The 12130-nt window shown below is 46.1% G+C and overlaps 1 protein-coding gene across 4 annotated transcripts in view; it reads left to right on the top strand.

Annotated features, from left to right (window-relative positions):
- Window positions 1–12130, top strand: part of prkcz (protein kinase C, zeta) — a 163739-nt gene that overhangs the window by 139420 nt on the left and 12189 nt on the right. For all 4 annotated transcript variants that reach the window (XM_084015391.1, XM_084015394.1, XM_084015392.1 and 1 more), the window contains 2 exons: window positions 4923–5002; window positions 6855–6944. In XM_084015391.1, the coding sequence (XP_083871517.1) occupies window positions 4923–5002; window positions 6855–6944 (170 nt within the window). The remainder of the gene's footprint in view (window positions 1–4922; window positions 5003–6854; window positions 6945–12130) is intronic.

Below are 12130 nucleotides of genomic sequence, written 5' to 3'. Positions count from 1 at the left end.
TCCGGTGCAGCTGTGGAGCGCGGATGGTGAAGACGGTGGTGATGATGATGATGATGAACGGCCCGGCGGCTCGTGGAGGCACCGGGGTCTCGCCGTCATTATGTCTACTGCTGTGTGCTCTGACCCTGTTTTGTGATATATGACAGACACAGTGTCTCCCACTGTATAATTTCTCCTCAAGTTTTAATTATTCCCGCATGCGAGGTGCGGAGAATGCAATCTCAATTATTATACACAAGACTACACGCTACTCGACTATAGGAGTAGACTACAAGACTAGTTTGCCATCTCATTACAAGATCTTTTTTGTGTGAAATGAACAACTTATCCCTAACACTGAATTTTTCATAAATTATACTTAATAGCCCAAATAAAAACATTTCACGCCGGTGCGTCTTTTACGCATTCCGAAGGTGCCCGTTTTATCTTGGATGGGCTTGGATTCGGACATTACTACATTTCAGGATTTTCAATGGTAACAGATAAGGTCATGGTAATAATCATCTTGCTTTATTATTATTAGCACTACCATCTCCTCAAACTAAACAAGCAGCATCTCGGAGCTGTCATTTTCCTAAATGAGCCGCGGGACTCGATGTTTCGCGCTGGAGGGGATTTAAAAAAGTGACGTGAGTGGAAGGGCGGCGCCGGGGCAGAGTGTGTGTGAGTGAGTCGGAGACAGAACGGGAGAGAGATAACCAGCAAGCACCAATCGAAATCAAGGGGGGGGGGGCATTTTAATAGTGCATTTAATAGCGCATTTTAATAATAATAATAATAATAATGGATTGGATTTATATGGCGCTTTTCAAGACACTCAAAGCGCTCTGACATGGTTCCAGGTTCCATTCATTCACACACAGTCATACCGGTGGCGGTAAACTACCGGTATGTTAGTAGCCACAGCTGCCCTGGGGCAGACTGACGGAAGCGTGGCTGCCATTCTGCGCCTACGGCCCCTCCGACCACCACCTCAAACATACAACAGTCATACACATTCACTCGAGGCAAGCTGGGTGAAGTGTCTTGCCCAAGGACACAACGACCATGACACAGTGACAAGGGTGGGGATCGAACCGCCGACCCTCCGAACATTGGCCAACCCGCTCTACCAACTGAGCCACAGTCGCCCCAATCCGGTTAATCTGATCAGTTAACCAGTTTCAACCGGTTAATGAGGCTCGGTGGTCGGTCAAAAATATTTTTCGTTTTGGCCATCCCTAATTCGAAGAAGCAGCAGAGATGGCGAGTCCGGAGCAATCCGATGAAAAGTTGGCATTTTCAAGGTGGAGATGTCTGTTCTACTCATTTCAACTGACTTGTGAAAACTGCTCAGAAAAATCCAAATTCTTTGACATAAAGCAACTTTTTTTTTTACAGTAACGCAAATAGTTCAGTTACTAACTCAGTTACTTTTTGGAACAAGTAGTGAGTAACTATAACTAATTACTTTTTTAAAGTAACGTTCCCAACACTGTTGGTGACATTAGCAGAAAGTTTTTTTTAACACGTGTAGAGATTTTTCTTTTTGTATTTTGAAGTTGCCTTCCAACTGGAATCAAACACAGGTCTGCACAGAGTAGAGATGAGATTTCAGGGGTGTGCAGGTCTGTACAGAGTAGAGATGAGATTTCGGGGGGGTGCACATCCACCCATGAGCAACAGAACAGCCTTCTGGTTGCGATCACACCAGGGTATAGAAACCTCTATCATATCTATCCCATTTGTGTTCATCCAGCCATATGGTACCCTTACATAGCACACCCCTTTACCTCCCCTCCCTCAGCCACCCACACAGGAACATACATTCCTCCATACAACAGTAGCCTCGCGTTACACATCATGTCTCTGCTGTGACTGTCAGGAGCATTGCATGGCACCGCGGCTAGCATCTGCCACCAGTACTGTCCTCCTGGCCGTCTTACTGGTAGAGCAGCAGGTTCCTGGATGAATTGCTGCCAACGGAAACCAACCTTTCCACTATAGGATCCACCCAGCCATATGCCGCCTAGCTAGACCCCGTGCCAGGCCCTGCTTTGGGTATGACTGCTCCACATGCAAACCCAGACAGACAGCTGTGATTCAGTGGGCACAAGGTGGTGTTCATGCTTGAACATGTACAATGTTAATAACTGAAATATATTGGGAAATGCCTTCAATGGTCATTCTTGCCCTTGGAAACAGTAGTTTGAAAATGAACACCCGTTGGTCACATTGCTTTCTTGAGGCAGCAGAAAGCAATTGGCACATTAGAAACCTGGTCTAAAGTCAAAGTACTGTTTAAATGGAACATTATTCAGATAGTAAGATGTGCCTACATTGGCAGCTTCACAATGGAAATTCTGAGCATCAAATATTGAGTCGCAGCATTCATCTTGCTGTCTGCATTCAGGGTCTCCGCTACTTTCAAGATCATTCTCCCCCTAAATGGCAGCAATTTTAAGGCTGCTTCCTCCGTGCATTACCCACCATCTCTCTGGCAGTGCCAGCTTTCAGATTCAGTGCCCCCTGTCAATGGACAGCAACAAAGTCAACAGCGTGCCCCCCTGATCAGTAAGCCAAATATAAAACCCATCAATACAGTTGCAGGGCCTAATAGTCGGAAGCTTCAGAGCTTCATTCAAGATGACATTGAATTCTAAATCAACACTGGAATGCTGGGCTGCTTCCAGGTACACCTAGGTTAAAAGGGAGATGACCCTCATTCAAACACACCTGTGACTCATTAAGAGACTAGATACAACCCCTTAGCCCATTGTGCCTTACTTTGCGGATTATTTAACGAGCAAAAGTGGAGTTGAACCCTAAACATCAGATTGGAGGATCCTCTGTGTGAAAACACAGCCACGCACCTCCAAAGGGGGTCGTTCCCCCTCCCCCATCTTCCTGCAGGCAGCCTGTGAACTCCAGATTCCATTCTGATTGCCATGGTCAACTGCAGTGAAAGTTTTGCTTCCTACCAAGCAGACCATGTTGGGATCTCTCTCTTTCTACTGAGATGTCGACCTGAACAGAGGTCTCATCTCTCTTCCTCCTGCGACCTTGACCTAACCAGAGGTCTCCTCTTTCTCCTGGGATTCCGCCCAGACAAGCGGTTTCCCAATCTCCCTCTTTCTCCTGGGATTTTAACCACAGGTCCCCAAGCAGCGCCCTCAAAACAGCCAACAAGCTGGCTGTTGGAGCCTGCTTCTGCAACAAAGACAAGATTTCCTAGTCAAGAGGTATCTCACTAGAAATTCCTCCATCCGCAACTCCAAGGACAGCATCTTTCCTTCACAGGAACCTGAAGACAGCAACCTTTCTTCAGAGGAACAAGCAACCTTTCTTCAAGGACTGGTAACAATCTGGGCATAGCTTAGGACAGAAACTGAATGTAATGACATTATGTTTCCAAGTGATTTTGTTTGATGTATTGTTGAGTTAAGTGTGTAACCTTAGTTCAGTTGTTAGTGATCTAGACAGAACAGACAGTTAGCATGCTCACTAATCCAACTTTCCTAACGGCTCTACATATATTACACACGGCCTCCCACAAAGAACCCCCCCCCCCACGTTACACCTGCGCGCTTTGTGGAGGCCTCCACCTACGGCTCTACGTTATCAGACCCTTCAAAGTCGGCTATGTAAGATAGCGTCCACTAGGGGCCTCCCTCTTCCTTTGTTCAGCTGTTCCACCTCTGAACGCCCGGGCCCGGAAGAATATCGCCGCCTTTATCACACACACACACACACACACACACACACACACACACACACACACACACACACACACTTGTATAGTATTTAGATAGATAGGCCACTTAGACTTAGTGTATGGTTATTTGTTTATTGTAAATAAACCTTTTGAACATACTGCTGTGTTATTAATGTTGTATAAGAATGAATGATATCAACCTCTTCTTTGCAAAGAATACACAAATCCTTCAACTGTACTCATAAGCTAAAAGCTGATTTCAGGGTGGTGCCCCACTTTTTAAAATTAATTATATTAATAATCCTATTAATATCAATAATTATATTGATATTAATAATTATCTATCAATAACTGAATGTGCTCCTGCTAGTTCCCCAACAACAGGAAGTCAATTTACATAGAAAAATAATGATAAAGTCTGCATAGGGAGGTCGGGGTGGATGGTCAGGTCCAAAAACGCAGTACTTTTACCCACAAGAGTGTTGGTGCACTGTTTGAAACCAAAAGCCAACACTGACTTATTTGAACCTACGTTACTTTATTTAACATTACTCCTTACGCCTTACGTAACCAGACTTAATTTAACCAAAACCCAACCTTTTCCTAAACCTAGCATGGGGGTTTTGTTGGAAATTGACACAAACAGACATTAGAGGGCAACGTCGAGCCTCAGTCACTGTTTTAGATTTTATTATCTTTACTACAAAAACCATAATGAGTCTGTATTCTGGACTTTCGTGTTCTCCTGTTTTCCTGGTTATACACTCCCCTAAACAACCTCCACCAAGAAGGTATGGCTGCCTGCAGAAAACAACATTATCCACCTGAGTAAAAACAACCAATAATATATATTCTTATGTTTTTCTCTTAATCGTGATTGGAGGCAAAAAAAAACAACCTCTGGTCACCTCAGTGTGAAGCACTAATGTGTGAGGCAGCACTAATCATTATATTTAGATTGTGAGAAACTACTTTTCAAAGAGTTTTGTTCTTGTTAGTGTGACATTGTTGAGCTGTGGGAGTCTCAAGGCTGTTTGTGGACCATCAGAAGTGAGAAAAGAGTGTCCTCTGTATCTCCTCCATTCCTTTGACTCCCACTCAGCAGACATGGTCACCCACAGGCAGGTTGGACTGTGAATCATCCTCCTCCCTACTCACGATTGTCCTTTTCCTTCTCCCTCCCTCCCTCTCTCTCTGTGCTGCTGTCCTTCTTTCTTTTTGCCAACAGTTATTCTTGAGAAGCCCATTCGCATCCCAAGGTCTCTGTCGGTGAAAGCTGCCAGCGTGCTCAAGGGCTTTCTAAACAAGGTGAGAGATGTCCACTTCCAATCAGCTCCCTCTCTTTGTGTACACTGTTGCTCCATCAAACCCCCTGTGTGGGATCATCAGGCCTCTTTATTCCACTCAGTGTGAGACTTTAACGATAGCTCTCAGGGAGATAGGAGAGAAATATCAAACAGGCTGTGTGATTATCTTTGCATGTTTCAGCAGTCGCATTCAGATGGACGGTTTAGGCCATGGTGGGGCATGGGTGGAGCCTGAATGGGACATGGGTGGGGCCTGGGTGGCGTTAGGGTGGGGTCTGGGTGGAGTGTGGGTGGGACCTGGGTTGAGTGTGGGTGGAGCCTGGGTTGAGTGTAGGGCTGAACGATATATCGTTATCGTATCGTTATCTAGATATGAACATTCAAGGTATTAATATCGAAAAAGCAACGATATAAACGATATAGATTACCCCTGCGCTCTACAACTCTGGCAGTCACAATAAACTTCATTTTTACGATTGCCCTTGAATGCACCGCTATGGCCAGCCAACCACAAACCTTATTTCATGCTTGCTGTGGATCGACAGCTGAAGCCAACCAATGACGAACATACGAGGGCGGGACTCCCGCCGCGGGAGTGAGGGAGACTGAGACGCACACACACGACATACGCAGCAGGGAAATCAAAAAGAAAGAAAGAAAAGTGAGACGAGTGCGGAAGATAATGCGGCCGGTGGCGGTGCCGAATCTGATTTGGTGCCAAAACATTAATCATCCTCCATTATTTTGAGGTATTTTGGATTTAATGACGATGATGTCAACCAGAGCGGGGTGTTGTGCAGGTCGTGTTTGGCGAAAATTGCACGAAGAGTGTATTGCAATGCGTTCAGTAGCGTTACACCGTATGAGTCGGTGTCCACCAGACATAAAGACATTACAGACGCTATAACATACCACATTGCAAAAGACATGGTACCCGTGTAGACAGTCTAAAATGTTTGATTTTTTATTTGATTGGTGACTTTATGTTAATGTTGATGACTGGCAGTGAGTTATCATCAATAAAACTGCAGTTTCCACATTATTTTGTATTATGATATTTTTATTTTTCTAAAAAATATTTGGTTTTCACCAAACCCGTAGTTATATCGTATAATATTCAACACACAGTACAGTAACTAGTCCCAAACACAACACCACTTCACAGATCATGTCGTTTGAAAACTACAGAGACCAACTGAGGAGCCTATATATAACCATATATAACCTTTCTGGCTGGTTTTAGATATGACAGTATAGAAGCAACACTATAGACACATTGTTTGGGTGCTTACATGGAATTCGTGGACAAAAGGAAAGTCATTTGAATGAAGTGATGGAAGAGAATTGCCTGAAACAGAATACGGTGGTGTGGCCCTTTAATACACCGCGGCTGCACGATGACTACAGATTGTGCTGGTTTAGTTATGTTTTTTGCAACGAGGTTTCACGTGTGTGATGTCATCGTGTGGCTGTGATGCACAAGGCCGCTCCGTACAAGCAGGCAGCCTTTCACATGCACTTTATGTCCGTGGGTCATCACCATAATTGTAGTGATGAAAAGAGCACAGTCTGAGTTAAGCTGGGAGGGGGGGGTGAAAACATGTGTGGCCAGCATTATGACTAATTGTCCACATTGCTTCATTCCGTTGAAACTGCATAACAACATCTGAAATGTAAAAAGAGGACTGCTCTGGACCCCCTGGACTTAATTAGGGTCCACATACTGTACACTAGAGCCCACCTGACACGAAGCCTGCACTTGTCTGCATCCGCATTATGAAGAATTATCTCACATTGCATGCATTACAGTTACTCCTGTTTGTGTTGCTGACCAGCTGTGTTGGTCCCAACAGGATCCCAAGGAGCGGCTGGGTTGCCAGGTCCAGACGGGCTTCACAGATATCAAGGCACACACATTTTTCCGCAGTATAGACTGGGAGCAGGTAAGAGCAGAGTGAGTGAGGGGAGAAACATCACGCTACCATTTATTCAGTCATCATTTATTTCTTTGAATATTCAACACACAACGAAACTGCTGTTTCTCATGTTATACACGTTGCAACGTAGACCTGACATAGTCCTGCTAGATCTTCTGCCATGACAACATCCTCATGCCACACAACCATCATAATCAGCTGCTGGGGAGTTCACACACATCAACTGTTCTGGTCATGGTCATGGTCTGGTGATGAGAGACTAAAGGCCCCCACATACCGCCCAGACATCCAACTGCCTTATCCGACCACTCTCCGCCCACTCTGTTGCCTCTCGTCTGACCCGTTTGGCAGAAAAGTTGTGTTGTACACACCGCTTCGACGTGCTTCCGACACCACAGCAGCGTGTACGTTCTGCGCTTGCGCGAGATGCAATAAGCCTCCTTAACAGCGGGTGGCGCTAGTCTCGTGCCAGTACTCCAAAACAGGAAAACAGGAAATGACGGAACGGAGTGCAGATAAAAACAATGCACACACAGTCTTGGTTCAGTATTCGTTCGACTCGAGAAGACCTTTGTGGACTAAATACTTGGCATTTCTGGAAAGATGACTCTGGCTAGGGTGACACTCGCGTTGTGTGCTCTCGGGCTCATTATTTTACGAAGACGTCGTCTCAGTAGGGAACGAGTAATACAGAGAAACCCGCTCCGCCATTGGATACTCTGATTCGCTAGCACACCGCCAATCAGAGTATCCAATGGCTCAGACGCCCAACAGCCCACCTCCTCAGACTTCGTATGCTCAGTCTGATCAGACAACGTCCGCGCGGCTCCGAAAGCTTCCGACGTAGCTGTACACACCAAACATATGTGTTCCCGACCTCGTCCGAGCCTCTCCAAACGCTTCAGACGTCCAACGGTTGGGCCGGTGTGTTCCTGCCTTAAAGGATCTTCACATCCGATATGATTTTACTGAATCTTGGTCGACAACAACTGGCAGCTGATCAGGCAGGGCTTCTGGAATGGCAAGCAGAGAGGGCCAAACCACATCAGAGGGCCAACTCGTCCTCAGATCAGAAAGAGGAGAGAAGGTGATCAAGGATGATTTCATCACTCAGTTCAAACAGATACACTATGAGGTGGAAGGTGATGAGCAGAGTTCACCGTTTGTGAGATCAGGTATGTGTTACTTCCTGACAGACAGCTGATCTGAGGTCTGTCACAACTAATGGAACAACAAACAGAGAATAAACACTGCACGCCCCTGTTTACTGCAAATCAGATCTGAGAACAGCTGTCATTTCACAGTCACACGCCTGCATATAACTACTGTACACATCAGAGAACCCCTCCTATGTGTGTGTGTGTTTTTTTTTTTTTTTTACATTTTTGTCTGGAGAAAGGAAGGAAGCTGCTTTGTATCTTGTTGGTAAGTCAGAAACTAATTGTAGATTTGGGTTTAGGCATTCTGTGAGTACAGCTAGTTGTAATATTTAGTCTTGTCTAGATAGCTTGTTGTTTAAATTCTTGTAAAGCTGATCTTACTGAGTGGGCAATTACCTAGCTTCAGCCAGCTCAGCTGTAGTCAATAAACTTGATTGGAGGGAGGGGCCTCAGTCTGCGCATGAGGTAAACCGAGCACTTAAGAGCTTGTCACTACAGCGCCAGCTGCAGCGTCAGGACAGCCGAACAAAGACAGCCGTACAAAGACAAGGGAGTCTAGCTGCGGGACTCCATCGAGGAAATCCATTCAGGTAGGCATAACATCTCAACCACCTCCCATCGCAGCCATGTGTCCTATCCCAGTCAGGACATTGATTTCGCCAGAGACCCATCACTCGAGGCTACTACCCACCATTCTCCACCGGTAAGGAACTTGAAGTACTAGGGGGGCTATGGGACTGCCAGTCTGCAGTCAAGAAGGCGGACACTATCTCAGCATATGCCTCCCTGCAGACTCTCCACTTCCTGGCCCTTACAGAGACCTGGATCACCCCAGAAAACACTCCAGCTTCTCTTTCAACTGCCTACTCGTTTTCACTCTCCCCAAGACGAACAGGACGAGGAGGAGGAACTGGCCTCCTCATCTCACCCAGGTGGTCCTACCAGGTCCTTCCTCTGGACCACCTACCCCGATCTGCACTTGAATTCCACGCCGTCTCTGTCACCCTTCCTTTCAAGCTCAATATCATAGTGATCTGTCGCCCACCCGGTCCTCTCGGTGACTTTTTAGATGAGATGGATGCCCTCCTAAGCTGCTCCCCTGATGATGGCACACCACTCGTCGTCCTCGGTGACTTCAACATCCACCCGGGAAAGCTGCACTCATCTGACTTCATTGACTTCTTCTCCACATTTGACCTTACACTCTCCCCCTCTCCACCAACTCACCGGGCCGGGAACCAACTTGACCTTGTCTTCACAATATCCTGTGGCATCTCTGCATTATCTGTTACCCCGCTCACCGTGTCCGACCACCACTTTGTGACTTTCTCCCTCCCCATGAAGTCCACCACATCCCTCCCCTCTACGCCTAAAACTGTCACCAGCCGCCGCAACCTGAAATCCCTCACTCCCTCCGCTCTCTCCTCAACTGGTCTTTCCTCACTACCATCCTCAGAACAATTCTCCTTAATGCCTACTGAGGAAGCCTCCTCCATGCTTATGTCCTCACTCTCCTCTTCTTTGGACACTCTCTGTTCCCCCACCTCACGACCAGCGCGATCATCTCCCTCCCCTCCCTGGCTGGAGGACAGGGTCTAGGTTCCTGGTGGATCTGGGACTTCAACATGTACAAAGTAGCAATAGTGGTGATTTCAGCCGCTGTGAGACCTGGCTGGGGTCTACGTGGAGGGAAGCCCCGCCTCCTCTCCGTGGCATCTAGTGCGAGGGACACAAATAAACACATATGATCTCACAGTTACGTACAACTGAACACATGATCTCCCCCCAGGGGTAGGATTAAAATCATACTTTACAGCTGTGATGCTAGATGTTGTATTTTAATTTATTTTAAACATTATGCTGAATAAAGCCATTATCTTCTGAACGCTACATCCTTTGCAAGTGGCCTTGTTCCCAATTACATGGACTCTGCTCTGCTAACAGACGTTAGTGTGAATGCTAATTAAAGAGGACTTAGGGCCACGTCCCTCACCTCGTCGTTGCCGGCTCCCCCATGGGACGATTAGGTGGGGTGGCAGGTCCTCAGTAGGCATGAAAGAGGAGGAAAACAATGTGAAGAGTGTGTTAATGAGTGCTGCCTCGGTGCTGTGAAGTTCCCACCAAAGGGAACGGGAGATATCAAAGCAAGCCCAGCCACTGAGCTGCATGCAGCATGGAGGGAGAACATGTCGACAAAGCTCCGACGCTCTCTGCCCTCAAACTCCAAACCTGTCTCCAGACCTGACAGGCCTGGCACGCCGCAACTGTTGTTACCACATATTAATATTCATTAGACCCACTTCTCTCTGAAGAGATGATACGTTTGAATATCATTTACCTGCCATCGTCTTTCATGCCCTCGCCAGATCCACCACTCTTCGCTGCCAGAGAACTGTCGGCTGAAACAAGCGGATTTCACTGTTTTTCACTGACACTGAGATCACATCCAGGCAGGAAACCAGGTCTCAGTGTCCCGGCCTCAGACCAGGATCTCGCTCTGTAATAATAGCAGCATTCTTCTCAACACAAATGTTTCTAAATAAAGGCAATATTAGCAGTTTGAGGTTTGAGATAGGGTGATTTTCTCATAGAATTCTATATTTTGATGGACAGAATGGACAGTTTGGAGTAATATGAATATTAATGAAGTGCTAATGAAAGTTAACGGAGGCTTTATTCCCCTTGGAGCTGCTGAATGAGAAACGTCTGTACAGGAAGTGATGGGTTTCCTTGACAGGTAAACAGCACACTGGCAGCCACCCAAATGAATTGATAAATGAAAACACTTTGTGTTAAAGGAAAGTGGCAGCAGCAGCTTGTTGAGGGTTACTCTGGTTGTAGCTGTGGAACTACATGTTATTATATTTACGTATGTTAAGTAAAGAGGTCATTTAAACTGATCTGACGAGAGGTCATGTTTAACAAACACATCAGTTTTCTTCCTTCAAACACGACTCATTGCACTCCGCTAATAATCCAACATAATTAATATCATGGATATTTTCAAGGCTTTACTTTAAACATAAATCGATACTGCGCGAGTGTGTGTGTGTGTATGTGTGTGTGATTAGATCACTCCTACTAACCAATGCTGACATCACATCTATCAGACTGCAACCCCCCCCCCCCCCCCTCTTTTTTTGCGCCTACCTTTGCCCCTGTCAGTTTCAGACCCTCACATCCTGTCTCCATCATTCCTCACACACACACACGGGGAGTATCAGGGCACATGAAAAAGGTAAAGCCTAAAGCCAATGGCGATCCATGGGTTCCCAGATCAGAGCACCTGTGTGTGTGTGTGTGTGTGTGTGTGTGTGTGTGTGTGTGTGTGTGTGTGTGTGTGTGTGTGTGTGTGTGTGTGTGTGTGTGTGGGTGGGTGTGTGTGGGTGTGCGTGTGTGTGTGAGAGAGAAAATTCCAGAGGCATTAATGCTTTCAGGATTGGACTACGTGATGATCGGCCTTATCTGAGCCATTAATGTGACCACAGTCAACCGATGTGAAGCGACCAATCAGAGCGAAGCGTATGTCCGCCGTCCTCCCCAGCAATCTGGTTCCTCCCTGTGGAGTTCACATCACAGGCAGCAACCTCAGCGTGTGAACAGTGAAGCCAAAGCTGAAGGTCTTAAAGCTGCATTCCCTCTGCTGGCCACCAGGGGGCAACTCCTCTCTGATTGTATAGAAGTCTATGCGAAAATGGTCTTACTTCTCTCTTGATGTATCTCAGTAAACATTGAAAACATGAGTTTATGGTCTTCTTCAAGTCTTCAGTCCAGCATGATGTTCATTTAGTAGTGTTAATCATTGCACGGCTCGCGAGCATCAACGGTAAAATATTACTAGGGCCCTTGATTCATCAACAACATGATTAGACACCATTTGATGAGGAAAAAATGCTCTAAAATTGTAAAAAATTAAAAGGCATTTCATAGGGCTCCAAATAATAGCTGGATTACATGTATACTGTAGGTTGATGACAAATAAGTAAGCAGATATGCTTAGTTGGAGATGGCTTTTGGTATTTCGAAGTCGAG

Source organism: Eutrigla gurnardus (assembly GCF_963514095.1).
Source record: "Eutrigla gurnardus genome assembly, chromosome: 8".
NCBI lineage: Eukaryota > Metazoa > Chordata > Actinopteri > Perciformes > Triglidae > Eutrigla > Eutrigla gurnardus.
This window is presented reverse-complemented; position numbering and strand designations above follow the sequence as displayed.